This window comes from Parasteatoda tepidariorum, chromosome 10 (assembly GCF_982258835.1).
Source record: "Parasteatoda tepidariorum strain Cologne lab strain chromosome 10, Ptep-v5.0, whole genome shotgun sequence".
In the NCBI taxonomy this organism is placed as follows: Eukaryota; Metazoa; Arthropoda; class Arachnida; order Araneae; family Theridiidae; genus Parasteatoda; species Parasteatoda tepidariorum.
This window is the reverse complement of record NC_141764.1, coordinates 36,296,987-36,320,615: the sequence shown is the minus strand read 5'-3', so window position 1 is coordinate 36,320,615 and position 23,629 is coordinate 36,296,987. Positions and strand designations below refer to the sequence as shown.

At 29.6% G+C, this 23,629-nt stretch overlaps 1 protein-coding gene across 2 annotated transcripts in view; it reads left to right on the top strand.

Annotated features, from left to right (window-relative positions):
* The window catches only part of LOC107449059 (uncharacterized), a 67,557-nt gene that overhangs the window by 21,214 nt on the left and 22,714 nt on the right, over positions 1-23,629 (top strand). For both annotated transcript variants that reach the window (XM_016064472.5, XM_016064473.5), the window contains exons 3-8: positions 13,672-13,743; positions 14,147-14,356; positions 14,447-14,688; positions 16,064-16,328; positions 18,329-18,654; positions 20,255-20,706. In XM_016064472.5, coding sequence (XP_015919958.2) covers positions 13,672-13,743; positions 14,147-14,356; positions 14,447-14,688; positions 16,064-16,328; positions 18,329-18,654; positions 20,255-20,706 — 1,567 coding nt within the window. The remainder of the gene's footprint in view (positions 1-13,671; positions 13,744-14,146; positions 14,357-14,446; positions 14,689-16,063; positions 16,329-18,328; positions 18,655-20,254; positions 20,707-23,629) is intronic.

Genomic DNA, 23,629 nt, shown 5'->3' with positions numbered 1-23,629 from the left:
ACATTTCAATAAACAATAATAAACAGCGACAAATATTTTGAAGCAAAGCGTTCTATTCTTGCATCTAATCTGTTGCCACTTTTTTATATAAATGGTAAACTTTTCTGCACTGTGATAAAATTATACTTGCGAACCTTGCACCTAGCTGTCTGTGGCACACGTTTTCACTCTAAAATGAAATCATTGTCATTTGCACACCTGGAAAGACAAACATAGGTTTCCCAGACTTAATATTTCAACTTTACACCAGGAACAGTGCCTCTTAGGGTACAATACATCCGATATCTATACAGGCTATCAAACTGAAACGGCCATAACGGCCGATTTCTCTGATACAGGAGAGAAGGTAGCGAAACTCTAGTTCATACATTTATATAGAGAGACTTTTATTTAAAAAAAATGAAAAAGACTTCGTTTTTTCGCATAAAATTTTTAAAATAATATTTGTTCGAATGAGTTATACATTGTTCGATTACGCTTTTTCTTTTCTTCTTTTTTTTTTTGTCATTTTTAAGGTTTGCAAATGAAACCTTTTAGCTGTGAAATATAATAGTTTTGTACTTCGTATTACTGACAGAATTAAAACAGACTGCAATTTGTTTGATTGAACTAATATAATTGCACCTAGCTGGGGGAAGAATGTAATATGTTTTTTATAAACACTTAAAGGTTATTTTTGTGAGTTAAAAATAACTTTTAGTTCTAATGTTTGCTACTTTAATATACTATAATAAGAAGTAATCTTTTATTTCAGAAACAAATTCTGTGTTTCGGTATGGAGTTCGGTTCTGAGATTCGGTATAGATTTTATTAGAATAATTTCGTGAATTTTGTAGAACTATGTTTTCCTTAACGTTTAAATCTATTTCGGGAGCCATTGTTTTAACCCTTTTGCACAGATGAGATAACTTTGCCCCATTTATATATTTTTTTCTGAAGCTTTAATTACAAGCAAAAATACATTTTTTTGTTTTTTAATATAATAAACGATTACATTTACATGATTACTTGTTAGATTACATTTGTACAAAAAATTCAAGTTGTAATTGTTTTGGTTTTTTTTCCTTCATTTATATTCAAAATTTTATCAAAATTTCATTTTGAAAATTAAAGAAATTTCAATGATGAATAGCTATTTTTCTTAATTCTAACTGAATGCAAATTTGAAAAATTATTGTTTTGAAGAGCGCCGTGTTAGGAAGATTTTACCTTTCATGACGAAAAAGACACCGGTGTTTCATGTGACATTTCATAATCATAAACTATTAAAATTCTAAATACAATATTTTTAACTTATTTGGACTTAAATTAATATAAACTAAAGAAAAAAGTAGGAAAAAATTTAATAAAAATTCTACGTCGAAGGGTTAAAACATCTTTTTTAAAATTAAAAAGTCAAATTTTGAATAATGCATACTGAACATAAATTTTTAAATTAAATCAAAGCAGCTTTAATAATTTGGCTACTATCATAAACTATAAAATATTGAGATCATTCATAAATTATAGACTTTTATTCCTGACTCGTTAACTTAAGCTCTATTTCACCACACGTGATGTTAAATTCATTGTAGATTAAGTCACGAAATTTATTATCTAAAAAACATTTTCATGAGCTTGTGAATGACATGGCATCTCTCTCAATCTGTCTTCGATTTTTTCTGGCTGCATTTAATGCCAAAAGGTTTGGCACGAACAACCTTTGATGAAACGATCGTTCCTCGGGTTTTAAGACTTATGGTATTACCGAGACTTAGCAAGCTTATGGAGTTTACTTTTACAGCTTTTTTCCCTACATTAGACAGGACTACGACTTTCTTGCTGAGTCATTCTAGTTTTTAAAAAGTATTCCCATTATATTTAGAATGAAAAATTCGTGAAAGGTGCTCAGTTTGCTCTATTTATAAAAATTGTAAATGAGATGTTTATTTTATTAAACTTTAGTTTTAATTACTTCATTAAATTTTAAATCAAAATTTAAACACTATATTAACTAAAATCAAGCACAGTTGAATTAAAATTTTAACTATATATTGAACTGCGCTAGGAATTTTTTACTGGCTTGATTTAGTTATGAAAAGTATTTACACTATACACTGCTTGATAAGGATTTAGTTATGGAAAGTATTTACCCTATACACTGCTTGATAATGATTTAGTTATGGAAAGTATTTACCCTATACACTGCTTGATAATGATTTAGTTATGGAAAGTATTTACCCTATACACTGCTTGATAAGGATTTAGTTATGGAAAGTATTTACCCTATACACTGCTTGATAATGATTTAGTTATGGAAAGTATTTACCCTATGCACTGCTTGATAATTGCTAAGGAACAACTGACATATTCAAAGTAGCGTTCCCTAAAGCCCCTTAATTACCGTAAAATCAAGCGCAGAGGGAGCGGTAAAGCAGGATCCGTTATCTGTATGATGGGCAGTGTATACCAAGCTCTTCATTCATTCGAAATTTCAAGCTGTTAGGTGTTTAACTAATATAGCACCTTATCATGTTGAAATTATTTCTGCGAAATTCAAGGTGAAATTTCAATAATTAAGTGCAAAATATAGGCACGACATTATGTTAGTGCTTACGATCGTGGACGAGCAGTTGGACGATTGGCAGCAGGTTAAAGTGTCGCCACTGTGGAAACAGTAATGGTAGGATCAAAAAAAAAAGTAATTAAAAAAGGTCGCTGAAGCTGGAAATGCTGTACGAAAAAGCACTCCGGTGGTCGTGATAGGAACACCATATCTCAAGAGATTCAATATGTATCCCTAGTGTCAAAAAGGAACAGAAATGTCACTTGTATGAAATGCCTTGTATGAAAGTTGCAGACATGGCAACTTCTACCAATACACCGGTTTCTGCCAGAACAAACTCACGGCGATTCATTCAAGTTGATTTGTATGCACAGAAGTCTGCTCGGTGCACCTGTCTTCAACCATGCCATTGTCGAGAAAGATTACGCTTGTATAAGGAACGTATTGGTTGAGGTCATCAACAGTGTTCCAGACTAATGTTCTGTGACTAATCCCTCTTCTCTGCACCCCAGTTAGTGTGGAGAAAGAGGGGAACGCGTAATCGGTATGGCGCAGGCGTGCCGTTGTGTGCAGACGTCATGCACGATGACAGAATACCGCTTCACATCTTTGAGCAAAGGTAGCGCTACATCCACAGTAGTATTGCGGAGAGATTATTCTGGATCATGTTCATTTTTAGGAGAGGGGTAGGTGCAAACGCATGAAACGGCCTGCATACTCCCCGAACCTTAATCTTATAAAGACTGTCTGATATACCCTTGGCAGGCGAATTTCACAAAGAACAAGCTCTCTCCAAACTGCGTAAGAGCTGATAATCGCTTTGACAGAGAAGAGGTACAATATCCCCTCGAAGACACCCAGATAGTTTAGTGGACAGTGTAAATAACATGCAGAACATTCATAAGTGTCCTAGGAAATTATACATCTTAGTGAGTTACTCATTCCAGATTCATTCTGAAAAGAAGAGCTATTTTTCGTGGCTGTTTGAAATTCGTCTAAGGAGTATATTTTTTTTTATATTTCAGTTTCTTATTTTTCGATGCGACAATATTTATTTTCGATGTAACAACGTTTTACATAGTATAATAAATACACATTGTCTACCACTAAATATATACTTTGTTTCATTTCTTCTATTAATGTCTATTATTAATTATTCTGAAAAATATAGTTGTTGCTTAGCAAGTATTTAGAATTAAAGTCAGTGAAAAGTGTTGTTCATTTCTTATTTATTTCATGAAACTTGAATATTCATTCATTAATCAGCTTCTTTATTTTATTAAATTTGAATCATTCAGTTCAAGAAAATGTTTACTATTTGAAATTAACTAAATTAAAAATCAAGCACACTTGCTAGGCTTCTTCACATATTAGATTTGCTAACCCGGATCTGGTGCCGAAAATTCCAATAATTAAATCAAACCAAATAGTAAACAACCAAACTTACTAATAAAAGCAGTTATTAACGAAAATAGAGTTTCAGAGGAAAAATTTAATTTGGTATAGTTTTTCATCTGAAGCCCTCATATTTACATAAAGAAAAAAATTACCGTAATTCAAGCGTCATCCGCATCGGTGTAAGACAAGGTTAGAAAAAATGCGACAAGTGATTGTAAATTTAAAAATATTTATCAAACACTGTTTAAATAAAATGAACAATCAAAAGAATCAAAATGGTAAGATTTCCTTGTCAATGAAAAAACTTCACTAATTGAAGACAAGCTATGAGACCTCAAATCAAGGTGTTCATTCTAACGTGAGTGAGGCAAACAGTATAAATTATAAAAAGAAAAAAAAAGTTTTCAACAAGAGAAAAAGGAGAAAAAATACAGCCTAATATCGATAACTACCAAATCAACATCCTCATTAATGAAACAAGATTGATCAGATGATCTCGTAGTGAAGAATTTTTTCATATAAGGCTAAAAGAACTTTAAATTTACACCCAAGTTCCCAACAATGAGCATCTATAGATGATTTATCAAATTTTTAATGACGAACGTATCTGTCGTTTTACTTTTATCTAAATTTTTTAGCAAGTCCAGTTTGTCCATTGTAGAAAACGTTGCTTTTGGCCAGGGGCGAGGTAAATGCCTCAGTGGTTATGAAAGCTGATAGGATTTTCAAGGGACTTAAATTTAATTTTAATTGCAAGACTGGAAGTGATACTAAAAACAAAACGGAAAAATTATGTAGCAAACGGAGGATTGATTTTTTCATACACTTTCTTGCAACTTCTGTAAACTTACAATATACCATTAACTTCACCTTACCTCAATATTGTTTTAAGGGAACAAAAAAAAAACTTTTTTCATATTTTCTAGTTGCTGTATATGAAAATTTTAAAATAATATATAGACCTAAATAACTTTCTGTTAAATTTTAGAGCTTTAATTTTTGAAGGTTTTGGGGATAGTAGATACATTGAAATTGAATATATTCATTATCATTGCTTTTGAACATTAAAACTATACATTATCAAAATCATATCAATAATTTATATGTGGGATATTTCCTTTTTCTTCAAAAGAGTGCAGAAAATGCATGAATATAGGGCTTAATTTGAAAACCTACTTTCATTATTAAGAAATGCCGACCGGTCTGCGTAGGGGGCAGGGAACTTCCCTTGCATCAGAAAGGTCCTGGGTTCAAATCCCGGGAAAGGCATGGATGCTTCTTTCTCTCTCTGTGTGTTCTATGTCCTTTCTCCTTTGTGTGTGGATGTGTGTAAATGTGACCCGCCCTGTAAACGGGTTGTGGTTGTGTGAATGGCGTGGCTGAAGTCAAATTCCTGGCCATAGATGGCGCCACTGAAAAACAGGAACAATCGTACCCCCACTGCCTAAACAGTCATACGACAGAAAAAAATTATTAAGAAATGGAGCCGTTATCAAACAAAATAATTTAGTATTTATTATGACTAGTACTTTAGGACAAGAAGAATCACTACCACTGTGTTGTTTAGACGTCAACAAGTCCTAGTGAAGGACTGGAATTCGATTCCCATTGGCAGGATAAGAGGATCAGTGTGTATGTCATGAAATGGAGCCTTAACCACCATAACCACCCTGGCCTACAATGGGTTGTAGCGTGAATGACAAACTTCATGAAAAGCACTATGCAAAATTAATTTATGTATGTTAAGTGTGAATACTTGGTCAAAACATACTTACGTTACATTAAATTTGATGACTTTCTTTCATTGTAGAATGAAATAGTAAAAAAAGCTAGCCGCTTTTTGAATATTGTAAATGGAAGAAGATACTACATTAAAAATGTACTCACTGTCAGAAGCTTTTTCGAACGCGCTGAACCTCAGTCTGGTTCAAAATAACTCTATCCTTACTGTGATGTAAAGTTTGAACCATGTTATCGTACTTCTTCGATTTGACTAAAAAATACTATGGTTTTAAGTGAATGTTCAGTTTTAAGCAAAAGCAGTAAAATTGCATTGTATTACATGTTCAAGGAGTTTATAATGTGGATCAATGTTGAACCAATTTTACAAATATTGTATAGCTCCTATTTAATAAAATATCTTAGAATATCTTGCGATAACTGTTTGGAAAATATTTTTAGGAGCAGTCCATAAATGACGCGCTTTTTCTTTTCAGTATTTTTTAACCTTTTCCCTTCATTTGTCACACAGTATCATACTTCACCAAAACCTCTACCACCTAGTCACATGTCCCTTTATATTACCTGAATGTATATAAAAAAATATTCAATCTGCTGATTTTAAATATTTTAATTGTAACCAAAATGTGCGATGCATTTTTTGTTGCTCTTTGTCACAAACTGTCTCAATTGCTTAAGCCTCCTCTCCTCCCTCCAAACAGGAGTCCCAAACTCCGAAATCTATTTCTAGATTATTTAAATTACCAAATTGGATTTAAAGCAATTATTAAATACTCATTAACTTTATGAAACCAATTTCGAAAAAGATGTTTTTGTTACAATGATGTTTGACAATGACGTGACAAAACATTCTTGACAATAACATTGTCAAAAACGTGATACCAAGTTTTACTATGATACGTTACATGCTGTATTTTGCAATCACACTGTATAATTTGTTGCCTACTCGAATTCAGAAATAAATAAATAAAATGAAGACTTTGAAAAATAGGGAAGAAATAAAAGAAAAAAATGCAATATTAGATGAGAAATATATATATAAATTTTATGAAACTCCATCCTTAACATTTCTTTAAATCCGTCATTGACTAACACTGTTGAGCATTTTTTTAAATATGTTAACTGATCAAATCAATGAGAAAAATAATCATTTGTAATGAAGAAAAAGATATCGCTTTAAGATATAAATTAAATCTTTATTTACATGTATGAATATGGAAAAATAACATTTATAACAACAACAAAAAAAGATTTCGTAATAAGATATATATTAAGATATATATAAGATATATATTAAGATATATATAAGATATATATAAGATATATATTAAGATATATATAAGATATATAACATAAATCTTTATGCAAAAATATGAATGAAGAAAAATAACATTTATCGCAAAGAAAAAGATATTGTTTTAAGATATAAACTAAATCTTTATTTATAAGTATGAACGAGGGAAAATAACACTTATTACAAAGAAACCAGACTTTGTTTCAAGATTTGTATTAAATCTTAATTTAAAAATAAGAATGTGGAAAAATAACACCTATAATGAAGAAAAAAATATTGTGTTTTAAAATATAAATTAATTCTTCATTTAAAAGTATAAACTTGTAAAAATAGCATTTATAACAGAAAAAGATATTGTTTTCTGATATGTATTAAATCTTTATTTAAAAATATGAATAAGAAAAAATAACATTTATAACAAAAAAAAATATTATTTTAAGATATAAATTAAATCTTCATTTAAAAATAAATATTTTTGATATGTTCGCAAAACAGCTATTTATAATATTCTTTAAGGCTCCAAAGTAACTCGAAATTCCTAAGAAATCCCCTTTATGCGACTCTAAAATTTTATCACCGAGGAAATCCCATTTACGCAAATGCCAGGAAATTTCAGACTCCAGGCCTTTTCTAGATGCCGCCAAGGAACGAAATTAAACTTTCAGTAGCTTCTTTTTTAACTTTTAATTGCTGAAAAAGTTAGGTTCTTTTCTCACTTCACCTGAGGGCCTAAAATTAAAAACGTCCTCCCTTCATAATTTAAAGTCGTAAACTTTGGGGTAAAATACGACAACAAATCATGAAGGGTTTTTGAGCTACACATTAGTTGCAAGTTATTTAGGGGTAGAATGAGAAGGGGGGGGGAGGCTCTTTTGAAGTGTCGCCAAATTTTTTTTTTCTTCGCCAGAAATTCAAAGGCGTATTTTATCTCCAGTGAATGATTTGAGAGTCAAAACATGCAGGTGAGAATAAAATGAGGTGAGGTTACCTCTTAAATGGTTTTCTGGGATGATAAACAAAAGAGATTGATGATAAAAATAACATTCGTTAAAAAAAAATTTAACAAGTAAATAAAGGATTTGAAAACTAAATGTTCACAATCAGGAGATTTTTTTTTCTCCAGAATTTATTTAAAGATGTATATTGACTTAATATTTTCTTTTTCTGAAGCTATAAAAAAATTTTATTGATAATTTTCTTTTGACTTTATATATTACACAATTTTTCTGTTTACTTGCTTTGAATTATATTTCCTTAAAAATATATGTATAATTTTTTTTTCGAGAGTATAACTGACTTTTGTTCGTTGCGATTAACATATTGAAGAAATGCTCTTACATAAAACTACAGTAGTTGTATATTCCCTGCAAGAACTGCACCGATATCCAACTTACCCCGGATCACATTCTCGAGTGCCCAGCCCTTACCCCATATGTTTTACAACTGGGTATGGTGCCACTGGCTTCAGAACTTCATGAGATCCTCTACAGTAATGATGTATTGGAGCTTGCGGATGCAGTTTTGAAGGCATACGAGGCCATTTAATTGTCCATGGACACGATAAAGAAAAGTCCCGCAGTGGACTGATCGTTAAGACACGGTTCCCAGCAGATCACCGAAGTCAAGCATCACTGGCTGCGGTCAGTGTGCGGGTGGGTGACCACTTGGATCAGTCTGCGTAGGGACCGAGGGTGTGCGGTATTGGTCCTCGTTAAACTGTGCTACCGTAAAGTGCTCGACTTCGCGCACAGGTCGTCGGGCTACTGAAGCGGGGGTACCATCCCCTCTGCAGAGGATCAAAATTGTGATGGCATGTCTTCGGATCATCCTCCGGGATGTTTCCCAGACCGTCGCCAATAGCCCATTGTGCAGCTCTAGTGCGACGTAAATTAACAACAACGATAAAGAAAAAAAAGTTGCATAGTTTTCAAAAAAAAATCGGAGTGTGCTTCCGCTAATGATTATAGCCTCATTATATACGGGAAATAAAGTAGTTCAAGATTTCCGTTTGTAATTGTTTACAATCAAACAGTACGCTGTTTTCGTGCTCGGAATAGTTGTAAAAAGAGGACTTCTACTCCCAAAAATCCAGACATGCTCTAAAGAGTAGAGGCAACACCTCCTTGATGAAAGAAAAACTTTGTAAGGATAACTACCAACGAGAAATCCAATCCTTTATAGTCCGAGCGTTGTGATATCTATCTAATTTTCCCCACTGCTCAATTTTGCAGAGTTTAGTAGTATGAAGGTTGTGACTTCTTTCTGACTTTCCCCCTCTGCGCAGTTTTTTTGTTCCTTCGCATTACTAAAGTGATCCGTGCGAGGACCTTCCCCCTTCTAGGAGGTATTGGATGAGGTCTAGAGATCTAGTTTAATAAGCCACCAGTCAAATGTTTTCACTTTTAAGAAAATCATCAACCAACTGAACTGTATGTGGCAAACAATCAAGACCAACAGCACCCCTCAAAAAAATGGTACTTGCGGCTGCTTGCTATTACGCCTAATCAAGACGAAATTCCTCAATACGAGAGAAATAAACTTTTTTTTCTTTTTTTAATGGAATTTAAAAGAGATTATTAATTTTCTTAAAAGAAATTATTGTATCTGTATCGAAATTGTAAGTGTATAGAATGGTGTATAACATGGTACTCTTCTCTGTAGTCATGCCTATACATTCCGTCATGACTACATGCCTACTACACAGTAGAGTCAATACTACATGCCTACACATGTAGTCATGCCTATACTGCTAGAGGGGATTCGATGTTATGAACTCAACGAAAACGAAATTTAAATATCGAATGTATTTAAAATTTAAATAATATAATATCTTCTTACATAAACGGGCCCGGTTGTATAACTTTGAGAAGGAATTTGATGTGTGCGTTCATACAAAAAGCAGCTGAACACTGAAAAAATATGTACTTTTTAAATTTCAATCATTATTTGTATTTGTAACTTTATTTTTTTTTTCATAGATATATTTCATTTTATTTATTGAACTCACTAATATACAACACCACTAAATGTTACGATAGGAGTTTAATTTTTTTTCCTTTCTTGATAATCCCAAATTTCTGAAATATAATTGCTTTGGTAATTTCTATTGCCGATTTGCCGTTATAATGTATATAGATCTGTAACTGGAGGAAACAGTGAATTTATTTTGTTAACATTATTTCCATTTGGCTGATGCAGATTGGCCAAATTGCCAATATCAGAAACCACTGAGAACACTGCTATGACAACTTAATTATTTCATTGAAATAAATGTAGCTGTTCACAAATAAATACATGTTGCAAATAAAAACTAACGTGATTTTTAGAAAAAAAAAAAAAATATATATATATATATATATATATATATATATATATATATATATATATATATATATATATATATAACCATAAGCACCTTCTCGAATTTTGTTAACCGTTTAATTATTTCACTTTTAAACCTAAACCGCATTTTGCTACACGCCGGTAAGTTTGGTTGCTGCTTTCTTTTATTTCATGCTCTTTTTCAAAAGAAAATTTTTTGCGATATCGACACATATAAGGAAAAAAATATTTTTTAGGAAAATTATTCTTTGTTCAGAAATATCGCATCAAATTATACCAATAGATGTGTCTTGAAGAAGACTATTGGTTTATTCCCATTTATAGTTTTCTCTTTACATTATTTTATTTTATTATTTGTGTTTCGATACATAAATACTTATATATATATAGATAGATAGATATGCTGATTATTTTAAGCACGAATAAAATATAAAAGAAAACAAAAAATATACGTCCATAAATTTTTTAAGTAAACTATTACTTCAATTTTAGGAATATTTTTTTGTTAATTTTTTTCCTTTAGTCAAACATATTCAAATATTCTATTTCAAACTCTCAAATGCTATCTTGAAATGTAATAAACATATAATGGCAAATATTCGCCATTTAAAATTCTAGATTAAAGAAAATATTAAGTGATGTTTTTGAAAGTACTAAACTTAACATGCTGTGTTCAACTGCTGTTATAAAATAGTCATTTATTCCGAAAAATCCACAAATAAGCTGGTTATCTATTTAAGAAAAGTTACATTTCTCTACTTCTAAGGCTAATATTTAAATGCACTAAAATATCTTTTAAAATATTTTTATTTCACTTCAGTTATTTGAAATATTAAATACCATTCTCTGAAATATAATACTCTGAAAATAACTTATTTCTTATAAGCCACAACTTTTATTGTACTTATAGGAAAAAGAAATGAAGAATTCTGGTAATTTAACTTTTTCATAAATAGCAGCCAAATATAATAAAATATTCTGAAATAACTCTATGAAAAGTTTAGATTGCAAATCGAGCTCTATACCTTCCTATTGCGAATCAAAAACTCTTTGAAAAAAGCGGAAAGTATTAAACTAGCTTCGTTAAAATATCTTTTATTCAACCCAAAAACTTTTTTCTCCGAACTATTTATTCGATAAGAGATTTTATTTAAGTTCTTTAATGCATTTTCTGTGGTTTATAAAGAAATTTTCTGAAACTCGAGATTCTTTATTTCGAACTCGTTTTTTTTTTTTTCAAAAAAATGAAAATAATATTGTATGGAAAAAAAATTTAAGATATAGAATTGAATGGATTTGAAATGTATTTGGCTATTTGAATTTTGCGTTATCTTTATTTTAGGTTATTTGTATAAAAATATTATTATATGCCATCTCCAAAATGTCTGCACCTTTTCTGTTAGTTTATATTAAGTTTTTTTTTTTAATGAAACGAAATTAAAGCACCCACTCTAAGAAATGTCCATGAAATTCAGAGAGTTGGTCATTAATTTATACGCCCAGCTCCCTTATATGAGTCAAAACCTAGTACCCGTTATTATAACAAAATTAGTAGAACTAACTATAAGTTTATACTGCTATTCTATAAAGCTCCCTACTTGAAGTTTGTGTATAACCTTTTCCCTAGTAGTTACAGCATCTAGTTATGAACCCAAAGGTGATGGAAAAAAAAATAATTTTTTCTCACATTCTCTACATTTATGAATATTCTTTCTCATTCTTCGACAGTTGAAAGTTCTGTACATTTTCAGCTCGTTTCATTTTTTGTCTTGATTAGACACACAAAACGCCTCAGTCACAAACAACATCAAGTTCCGAACTAGAGATACTTTTTATGAGCATCAAACTTTAGTTTACGATCATTGACCATATAATTTACGAAAAGGTATACGGGCAGATATGTATTATGGTTTTGATAGTGTTTCAGGGCACAAATTTATTTTTACGGTCACTGAGTTTAACACTTTTTCCAGTCACTGAACGCTAACTAGCCGTAAAATTCATTACAGATAGTTACAGATACAGATAGTTAAAATTCTACTTCTTAAATGTTAGTTATCCAAATTCTACATTCTAACTTCCACAAAAAAATTATTTTTTACAGTAAAAAAATTACGAGTGAAAAAGGGTTAACTTGATGTAAGCCAACATGATATAAAGGTTAACTTGATGTGAGCTGATAAATGTAAAGATGTCGCACACGCAAACATTCCGTAGTTTCGTTTCTGTCTTGAAAAACCATCTCCAGTAGTGAAAATAAAACATGGAGTATATAAAGAAAAATTATTAAAGTTACAACAGTTAATTAAAAGGATTAACCAATAGTAAAATAGAGGGGAGGAGGACAAACTTGAACAAGATTACCAGACATAATTGATCAACTTGAGTCGAAGATCGTAGATAATAATCAGGTCTTGTTTAGTACGTAAATAGCTAAGAAACATTTATAAGAGGAAAACACAGAAATTTAAAGTGAGTAGATGATTCAAATCTCTTTTCTTTTGTTTTTGTCCAGTTCAATCTTGTCTCCTTTACCCTTTTTTTTCTTATCTAGTAACTCGTTTGTAATTTTCGTCTGTGCATATCTTTCATTCTGTGTGTCGACACAGAAGATGGTTCTTCATTATTCCAAACTGCAGTAAATATTTTTATGCGACATTATTTGTGCTCTCTACACCTGGCTTAGTATTATTAAAAATAATTCATGTATTTAATTTTCTAATTTGAGTAAAATTTACAAATGATCAATCAGGGCCAGGATAGTCTGGTTGGTAGGGCAATGGGCTCATGTCCGAGAGATCTTGGGTTCAATCCCCGTGGTCCGAAGACTCCCCTTGTGGTAAATGGTGAGTGATGCACGCTAAATCTGTCGAGTCGCAAAGTCCTCCATGTTTCCATAATAAGTCAACACCTTAGGGGGTATTGATCCATGAGTTTCCTTGTCTTTTGGATTGGTTCAAAATTACAAGGCTGCGGAGTTTAACATTAGTAGTCGTAAACCCAAAATTGGGTCAGCTGTTCAACGACGGATATATATAAAAAAATAATCAATCAATTTTGATATTGTTTGTAAATGCTTTTAAAACTAACTTTTGACATACATTAACATAAACTTAAACATTAACATCAACTTAAACATCAACAACATTTTTTTTAAAAAAAGATTTCGCGTACGCCATTGAATGAAACAAAAACAGAAACCCATTTATAACAAGAAAAAAGAAGAATTCATTTTTAAAAATAAAAGTGAAAGGTTGATGAAATTATAAAATTTTTAGGTATTCTTACTTTGAATAAATAATTAAATTTTCTTTCATTGAATTTCAATTAATTCTTTTCATGAATGTTTCAGCAAAGAAGTCTGGTACTTTAGACGCAAAAACAGCACAAGCAGCTTTGGAATCATTTGAAAAGGAAGAAATAGGTATGATTTTTGTCAATTCCTCTCCATAATACTCTTTAGTACCCGGTGTAGTATTTATATGCATCTTTGTGTATTACCTCATATTTTTAACTGATTGTTACCTGATATAATTTTGATGAGTTTTATTGGCCATTATTAATTTATTTTTACATAAATAAAATTCTACTTTGTTGCTGTGAAATTTAAAAAAAGTAATTTATATATTATATTTATGTTAAAACTTTCTGAGAATTTAATTTGATCGGGAAACTTGAAACTTCATAACTTCAGATGCAGTCCCAAATCTGATGTAACTAAAAGAGTTTAAAAAAATTATTGCATTTTACTACCTTAAGAAGCTATAACCATTTTTACTTTATTACCTCACTTAAAAAAATTTGTACTAATATATTTTTCTCACTAGCGAAGAAATCACCGAAATCACCATGGGGCAAAATGAAAACAATGATTCAAATTCGCCGTGATCATCGCCAACCTAAAAGTGAGAGTAGTAGTAGTTCCCCTCGGGATGCTAAAAATGGCAAACAAACCATTTTACCACCAGAGTCAACATGTGGCCATTCACCAAACAGACGGCAACGGTCAAGCCACCGTCCATCTTATCAAGAAACAGGTATTTAGGTTTTTCAACATTTAAGTCCTTCCAAATTCAGCAATAGTGTCAAACATTTGTTACGTTAACCATTCTTTTTATTGCCTTTAGCAACTGAAAATGATTTTTCCGCCCACACTGGCCAGTGCAATGGTCGGAACCACCAGAGGCTGGACCCTGGGTTTTCCGAACAGCAGCACCGACATCGTCAAAAATCTCCACAAAAGCACAACTATAGAAAATCGTCAGCCCCTCACCTAGAATCAGAAAGTAAAGTAAAAATCGAGAAAGATTTGCTCAAAAATCAACGAGAAAATATTGAAATCCTCCCTGATAATAAGGTTACTAGAGAAGTAAGAAAACTAAATAAAATATAACTTGACAAGAAACTTCATTAGCTTCCAAAAACATGAAGAGGGTAAAGTCGAAACGTTGGAAGCGTTCAAAGAAAGGTGCCCATTCTCGTAATAAAAGTGATTCGTAACATAAAACATAAAGTTGCCCCGAAAAATGATAAAAAGGTGAAAACAAAACAAGAAAAACTGCAATAAAGCCCAGTATTTTCTCTTTTTTTTCACTTTTTGTTAGCAACTTTAGGTTTTAAATTTCAAATTACTTTCTATTCCTTTATTCACGTCTTGAGATTGTGCGCCTATTTTTGACCACTTGAAAAATCTCGACTTTTATTACCATTTCCATCTTTAATTTTGAAGCTACTGAAGTTTTTTGTTATTTAATATATCTTTTTCGCTTCAGTTTCTTGAGATTATTTATACATAAAATATTGTTTACAATTGAAAAGATAGAAGTTTAAACGTTAGTATTGCTGGGTTTTATTTATATCATAAAATAAATAAAAGTCCAATTTTACAGGGAAATCAATATTGAGGAAGAAATGCTTAATTAATTCGTTAAGAAATTCCGATAAAGCAGTAATGTACAACGGTTGTCGGTGCTTTGTTTCTCATTTAGGATGTTTAAAAAATTCCTTTAAATTGAATCCATTCGTGCGAAGTATTTTCTTAAAGCAATGGTTCTCTTTTTTTCGAAAAATAAAGTTGTAACACAAGTGTTTAGTTATTGGGATTTATTTTTAGAAATAAAATAGTTCAGTCTACCATAATATATTAATGATATGAATATTTATATTCGGATCTTTTTTTCAAGGCTAAAGGTGCAGATAATGGAAAGTAATAACTAATTAGTGTTGCTACCTTTTCACATTTCTATTTATTAGGTATTTTTTCATAGATGGACAATTTTTTATGGCTGGACATGAGAGAGTAACTAATTTACTTAGAAGTTTCAGAAACACTATTTAAATTTTAATTTTGCAGAAATTGTGGTTCAAATTACCGCATAAAAATACACTTAAACTATCGTGTAACTCTTGATTGGAATTAAAATGTAAATCCATACAAATTTATATCGCATTTTATATAATTATACATAAATTAGAAGTCTCGTCTTTCACTATCTAACTGCAATCTAAAATAACTGTTTCAAAAGTTTGAAAACAACATGAGTAATTGAATTTTTTTTTAACTATGACAGTTGTTCTTTTGCGAACTAAAAATAAATCAACACTACTGGAAACTAGATATTGTTTGAGACTAGAAAAATGTCTTTTATTGTTCAATAAATACATACTAATCAGTTTCCCCAAAAAAGTTTTCTATTTGACTATTATTCCCTTTTTTTAACTTTGAAAAAAAATTGTGTTTTCAGAATGGAAAAAGAAAAAAAAACAAACCTCGTCCTTTGCCCCTAGAATATTCAGAGGAAATCACATGTCACTCCCCTATAAATGATGAGGATAGAGAAGAGGCAAGGAGATTAGGCATGTCCCCTTCAACTCACAGAAAGTGGATGTGGTCAAGAGTTAAGGATGTCCTTAAAGGCAAACGCGAAGATGGAGAGCCAATGTCTGCATCAGCTCCTTCCAGTCCAGCATCGGTTGAAGTTTCAAATTTTCCATTTGATGAGGAAAAACGTAAGGCGAATTTATGCAAATAATGGTGTTGAAATTACTAGAAAAAGTCTAAAAATTTTTTTTTACTTTAACATGTCTCCTTTTTTTCTCATTTTTCTTTTCAATCCCTTCGGCAAATTGATCTTTGCTACATTTTTCTCCTCTTTAATTATTCATGTTTGACGCTAGAAAGACTGAAATACCTATATTTCCCAAAAGCAGTCAAAATGACTGCATTGTGAAAGAATAACTAATGCATAAAGAAATTTGTTTAAAATTAATTTTTAATATTTTTGATATTATTTTCAATTATATAACAAGTTATTAGTAAATATTAACAATAAAAAAAATTATATGTTGTACAAAAAGTCACGAAATTCTAAGAAATTGAGTCATCATTGTTTTTCTAATTGAAATTAAAAAGCAGTCAAAATTACTTCCTTGGGCAATCTAGTGTTATTCGTCATGAAAATCGTTTATGCATGCTGATTGCATTTTGAGAGAAGTTAATTTGGTTTCATTCTCAAGGTCGTTTCTAAAGTTTATTGATTAAATAACCTGCTTTGTACTTTAAAGTAGCTCAAAGTCTGCAATTTTTCCATTTAATTCATTCCTCCTATTGAAAATAATATAAATAGTGTAAGGCCAAATAAATTTTTCGACTACAAGAAAAACACTCGCGTATTTTTTCATTTAATGGTTATGTAGTTTATTGTTCATAACTATGGTTGTCAATAAGAAAAAATTGGGTTTAATACAATAAATTTATAGCACACCTACAATTGTGAGGCTGAGATAAATAAAAAATGATAAAAATATTAAAATATTTCATGTATGCCAATTACTAGAGAGGGTGTAAATTAAATTTTCATATAATCATATGTAGTTACTCGATTTAAATATTATATGAGCATAATAGTATAATTATTTTGACTAGAACTTTTTGAAGCTACTAATTAGGTCATTGATGTCATTTAAGTTTTTGCTGTAAACAAAAATAAGGCTAAACTCTAAGTTGCAAAACTTATATTCTAACAGTTGACGAATATTTTTGTGTAATTTTCTTTTATTTACAGTATTTTTTCATTCCAGTATTTCTTACTCATCTTTAGCTGTATCTATCAAACTGAACCTCGATTCAGAATTTATTTTATTTAAAATGGCTTTTATGATTTTAATCATACAATTTGTTATTCATCACCTTTAGCTAAATTTAAAGTAACAGAACTTAGATTAAGATTCTTTTTATATAACAAATATTTCTCACACTTTTTAATCACAGTATTAGTTATTCAGCTGAATCTTTAACGATAGCATATGTTATTTAATTTAGCTGAATCTAAAATTTTGGAGAATTGAACTACGATTCAGATTTTTTTTCTTTAATCAAAGCATTTGTTATTTATTTTTAGCTGAATCTAAGCAATTAAGGAATTGAACTACGATTCATAATTTCTTTTTATTTAACCAATATCATTCATTTCTTTAGTCAAAACACTTATTATTTATATTCAAATGAATCTAAAAAATTAAGGAATCGAATTTCGATTCAGAATTTCTTTTTATTTAACCAATATCATTCATTTCTTTAGTCAATACATTTGTTATTTATATTCAACTGAATCTGAAAAATTAAAGAGTTGATTCAGAATTTTCTTTTTTTAACTAATATCATTAATTTCTTTAGTCAAAACATTCGTTATTTATATTCAGCTGAATGTAAGGAATTAAAGAACTGAACTTCGATTCAGAATTCCCTTTTTTTTAATCAATATCATTCATTTCTTTAGTCAAAGCATTTGTTATTTATATTCAGCTGAATGTAAGGAATTAAAGAACTGAACTTCGATATAGAATTTCCCTTTTTCAGCCAATATCATTCATTTCTTTAGTCAAAGTATTTGTTATTTATAATCAGCTGAATCTGGAAAACTAAAGAATTGAACTTCGATTCAGAATTTCTTTATATTTAACCAATATCATTCATTTCTTTAATCAAAGCATTTGTTATTTATATTTAGCTGAATCTAAAGAACTGAACTTGGATTCCGAATTTCGTAATCAAAGATCGGAAAGTGAAAGCACAAATCCAGTGCTGCTGCCCAATTCAAATCCTTCCGCAACGGTTACAGAACTGCTTCGAGAACTTCAACAAAATTTGAGTGATGATTTCAATAAGAAGTTAGAAGAGTGGCAACGATGCCGTGACGAAGGAATTCACAAATCTCCTGTTCTGGAAGTCGAAAGAAAAGACTCCTTTGGTCGAATGAGGAAAATCAGTAAACCTGAAAAGAAAATGTCTACTGGCGAGAAACTATCCAAAACTGGCCATCAGATACCTAAAAAGGTGATTAACATAAATTTAATATTGCATGCATATATGACGCATTTTTATTTTCAAATCCAACTCAATAAAAGTTTTAAGAACTTTACAGGAAAAATAAATAATGAATGACAAATCTTTTACAGTCATTTAAATTTTGGGTTAGATTTTGTTCCTTTTAAAAAATACTTTTTTTTCTATAATTTTCTTAAAAATACGAAATAATTTTTTTTTAAATCTTTGAGGGTAAAAGAATACAAATAATAATAAGAATTAATTAACAGAAAACGGTTTTAATCTATTTAATTCAACAGAAAAAGGGGATGCCCATCGAATTTTGTTGCTAAATTAGTATTTTTCAAATGAAAATAACTAAATATGAAAACTTCTAGTTTCTTTCGAATTTTCCGCAATTTTTAGTTCTATATTATTTTTTCTAATATGTTAAAATAGCAATAAATCTAAATTTGGAAAATTTTTAAAAGCAACTTTTGAAAATTGGAACTCCTCCATTTTATTAAAAAATATGCATAAACAAAAAGATATACAAACCTTAAACCCTCATTTGGCAATAAATACAATCCCAATACAATCATCATTTGCTTTACCATAAATTGATTAAATATCGGCCATAATAACGAAAAAAATCTATTTTGGGAAAGCGTTTTTCTGTTGTGAAAGTAATTAATATCATACTAAAAGGATACTTGTAAAGCAATTATATAGGATAAATTCATTTGCATAGCTGAAACTAACATTATTTACTTATCTATAATTTTTCCGCTTATCTTCAGTATTTGAATGAGATAAACAATAACGCATTCAAAATATTTTTATGTTACAGAATTTAGCGAACATTATTTATTAAATTAATAAAATAAAACAATTTCAAAAACGTTTATCGTGTAGAATTTGAAGATCTTCAGTTACAGAATCAAAAATATAATAACTCATAAAAAATATTTTTATATAACAGTACCTGAGAAACTCCAGACAAAAATAAAATAAAAAGTATTGTATAGAAAAAATTTTGTTTTATTATTACAGAATTTATGGATCACTGTAAAAATTCCGGATCAAATCACTGAATGAAGCACCGGCAGTTTGAGTACATCGTTCGTAAAATATCTTCTACAGTCAAGTCCCTTTTTGCTGTAAAATTTATGCCCTAATTTTTTCAGAAATATATTTTCAACTACAGTGATTCAGTTATTTTACAGTAATTATTACTATAAAAATTATTATACCATAATTTTTACAATAATATTTACTTAATTAGAGTTATTCAGTGATTTTACGATATTTATTACTATAAAAGTTCTTATACCGTAATGTTTACAGTAATATTTATTTAATTAGAGTGATTCAGTGATTTTGCGATAATTATTAATCTAAAAATTCTGAGATTTTTTGTTCCGTAACATGTTCCGGTAAAAATTAAATTTACTTTAAGAAGTGCCGGAACTTTTCACCGTAATTTCATCTCGAATTTTTTACAGTATAGATGTAAAATCAAAATCAATAAAGTGCTCAAAATATTTTACGTAATAAGTTTTGAAGTTTAAAAGTTTTTCGTTATGAAGTCAAAATTCAACAACTCATACGAAATAATTTCATGTTACAGGATTTAAGTTGGTTAGAAAAAGAACAACAGAAAATCGAAAGAGAAATCATCAGACTTACAAAAGAAAAACAAAAATTCGAAAAACGAGCGATTCGGTTGAAACAATTAAAAGAAGCCATGACAGATGGCCAAAGAAAGGAAGTTCTGGTGAAAACATCAGCTGGCGAGTTTCGTTTCGAAGGAATATCAGATGCCTTCACTAAAAAACTTTACGAATGGGAAACTAAAAAAGGAGTTAATCCAGAATTGTCTACAATAGCTTTACTTGATGAATCTTTGAAGCCACCAGTAGAGACCGTAATAACAGCCGCAGGATCAAGTTCTGTTGGTTCAAACTCGACGAGGACCTCTCCGGAACCTCCCAAAAACTGCTATCAAGTTTCCAGAGCAAGTTCCGAACCAGATTTATCAGCAACCCAGAAAGATTCTAGCCCCAATAACCAAACCGCAAGGTAAATATATTTATTAGAAGCCTCTCCCGTTTGTCCTTTTAATTAACGTTGATTTTTCATGCGAAGTTATTATTATACTCAATGGATAAAAAACATCAAAACCAGTTCAACTGCCGAATGAAACTAAAAAGTATTTCTAATTACATCTGTACACCTTCTCCCAGTTTCTTTCCACAATAAAATAGAATTTAATGTTTTTAATTTCTTCTTCCTCATCATTGTGTGCGTCTTAAAGCTTTAACAATAGTTTTAATTTATTTTCAAACATAACTGTGATGCTTTTTCAAATAAGGTAAAGTATAGACCAAAAACATGATCATGATTGCTGCAAAATATTTTTCATTTCAAAATGCATTGTTTAATAGTTTGAAACATTTTAAGCATAAAGTTCTGAAATCATAATGGTAACTGGATGCCAGCAAGCAGCGTCATCGTGGGAAAATCGTGGCATTGTTTAACGTAATAATAACCAAGCCTAATTGCTCTAACATTAACCGGTTAAGTACAACCACGTGATCAGGCCCAACCATGTAAATTACATCAAATGGTCGGACCTAATCATGTGTTCTTCTTCTCAACTTTCAAGTACCCAATTGAAAGAGAATCTAGTAACACTCTTAATTATTTGTAGCAATTTGCTACCATTTTTTGTAGCAATTATAAACAAGTAAATCATTACGAGAAATCCCACTTTACTTTTTTTAAATTAAAGAATCCCTTTTACACCACTCCTTAAAAATTTTGGTGGAAATTTAAGTAAATTGCAAGATAGAATAACTGATAAATAATAAAGTTTTTTTTTTCTTTTTAAAACAAAATTATTTATCATTCCCTTTCTTAACCCCAATCCAGACCATAAAGTTAATCTTATTAATGCTTAGAAAACAACTAAAAAATGTTTTAAACTTTTGACGATAGTAATCTATTTGATAAAGAATCTATAATTTGAGAGTATTAGAGTTGTTTAGAAAATTATCATCTAAAGCACGTTTGTCATTTCCCCCAAAATCGAATTTCGAATTCCTGGAGGGCTTATCTTTATAAGCAATTACCATTTATCACAGCTCATTACCAATTCCTTTGGAATGCACTCAAAATATCGCATACTAAATTTTCAATTCAATTTGAATAACAATTCTGCTTTTTTTCGGAATTATCTTTTTAAAAAATTGCAAAAACTGATAAATTGTTTCATTAAATTATTATGAATAAAAAACTTTAACACGTATTGAATTGATTTTCTCATAAAGAAAGTTCTTTTTAAGTAGGGTATTTATTCCATTAGTAATTCTTTTCTTTTCTTTTAACTATACACAATTTCATACTTCTTTAGTTTAAATATGATGCTATTTTCATTATCTCATAAACAAATTTAATTAACCTAAGATTAAAGCACAGTAAATTATGATGATACATTTTTATTTGTATTTTAGAGACGATTTGTAATAAATACTTTTTTTGTTCAAATATATTATTCATTATAAATACATACATTTTAGGGTCAAATTTGATATTTTCTTTTATTTTCATAGAACTAAATTTTATTATCTGAAAAATTTAAAAATTAATAAAAAATTGTGCAAGAAATTTTAATCTATGCTGCAAATGAAATTTAATTAATAAATAAATACTTTGCCTGTTCAAATAAGTAAATATCTTTATGAATTAACATGTTGAAATTAACATTGAAATTAACAAATTAATTTCAATAAGTTAACTTATTGAAATCAAATTTCATCGTGTTAATAAAAATAAAAATTTATTATCGTAAAATTAAATAGTAATAAATAATTGTATGAAACATTGAAAAAAAATGAAATGGGAAACAAAAATTTATTGTTATTAAAGTTGATGATGATAGTCTTTACCTCAGATTGAAAAAGAGTTATAGATAAAAACAAGTAGTTTTGTAGAAGAACGTTTAACTTTTAATTATAAAATCACTTTAATTATAGTGTCGTAGCCAAATATATTTTTCCTTTTCATGCACGTATTTTTTTTTATTGAATTTCATTAATTTTTGGTAACAAAAGATATTATACTGTATAATTTCATGACTGAACTGCATTTATTTTAAAAATTTATTAATTAACAAATATAAGCAGTACTGCTCTAAAAATGTATAAAAAAATAATGGAACAAAGTTTTTGTTGCATTTATACAAATACTTGATATTACCTAATTAGGTTGTGGGAATTTCAAATCTAAAACTAGTTTTACTCCTAAAGCTACAGATTATTTTAAATAACATTTTTTTGTCAAAATGTACAAGTTTAGAAACGTTATGTAGAACAGAAGTTCGCGTAAATGTTGCGACAATCTTCTAAGGGTGCTTCCCTATTATGAGCTTCTCAGAAGAACAAGAAAAAACAACTCATAATAGGTAGACGCCCCAAGCGTTTGAGCACTTTTTCAGGCATGAGTTTCAACAAAAATGGATTAAAAATGTCATTTAAAAAACTGTCGCTTGGAGAGATTTGAATTCAGCGATACGAGAGTATTTTAAACTTGTTAAAAAAAATCTCAAGAAACCGAAAACAAAGTTCCCGTTTATAATCTGTAAAATCCATTTTATTTTTTAAGTAATACGATAAAAGAGGAAAATGTAATTGCCATTGAATATAGTAAATTAATTAAAACAAAAAGTTGTTTTTTGGCTTCACAGTTCAAAAAGACTAAAAATATGCTGAAACTTTCTGTTGTGAATCTATCTAAAAATACAATTAAGTTTGAATTTTTGGTTATTTTTAAAAAAACAAAAAAGCCATATTTGTAAAAACTCTTTATATTGTTCTACGTTTTTTTCTACTACATGGCGATATGTGAAACTGTGGTTTAATTTGTTACTTACAATATTGCACTTGTTTGTTCCAAGAATATTACTCAAATGGAAATTTTTGAAGTTATTGGATTGAATTCAAAA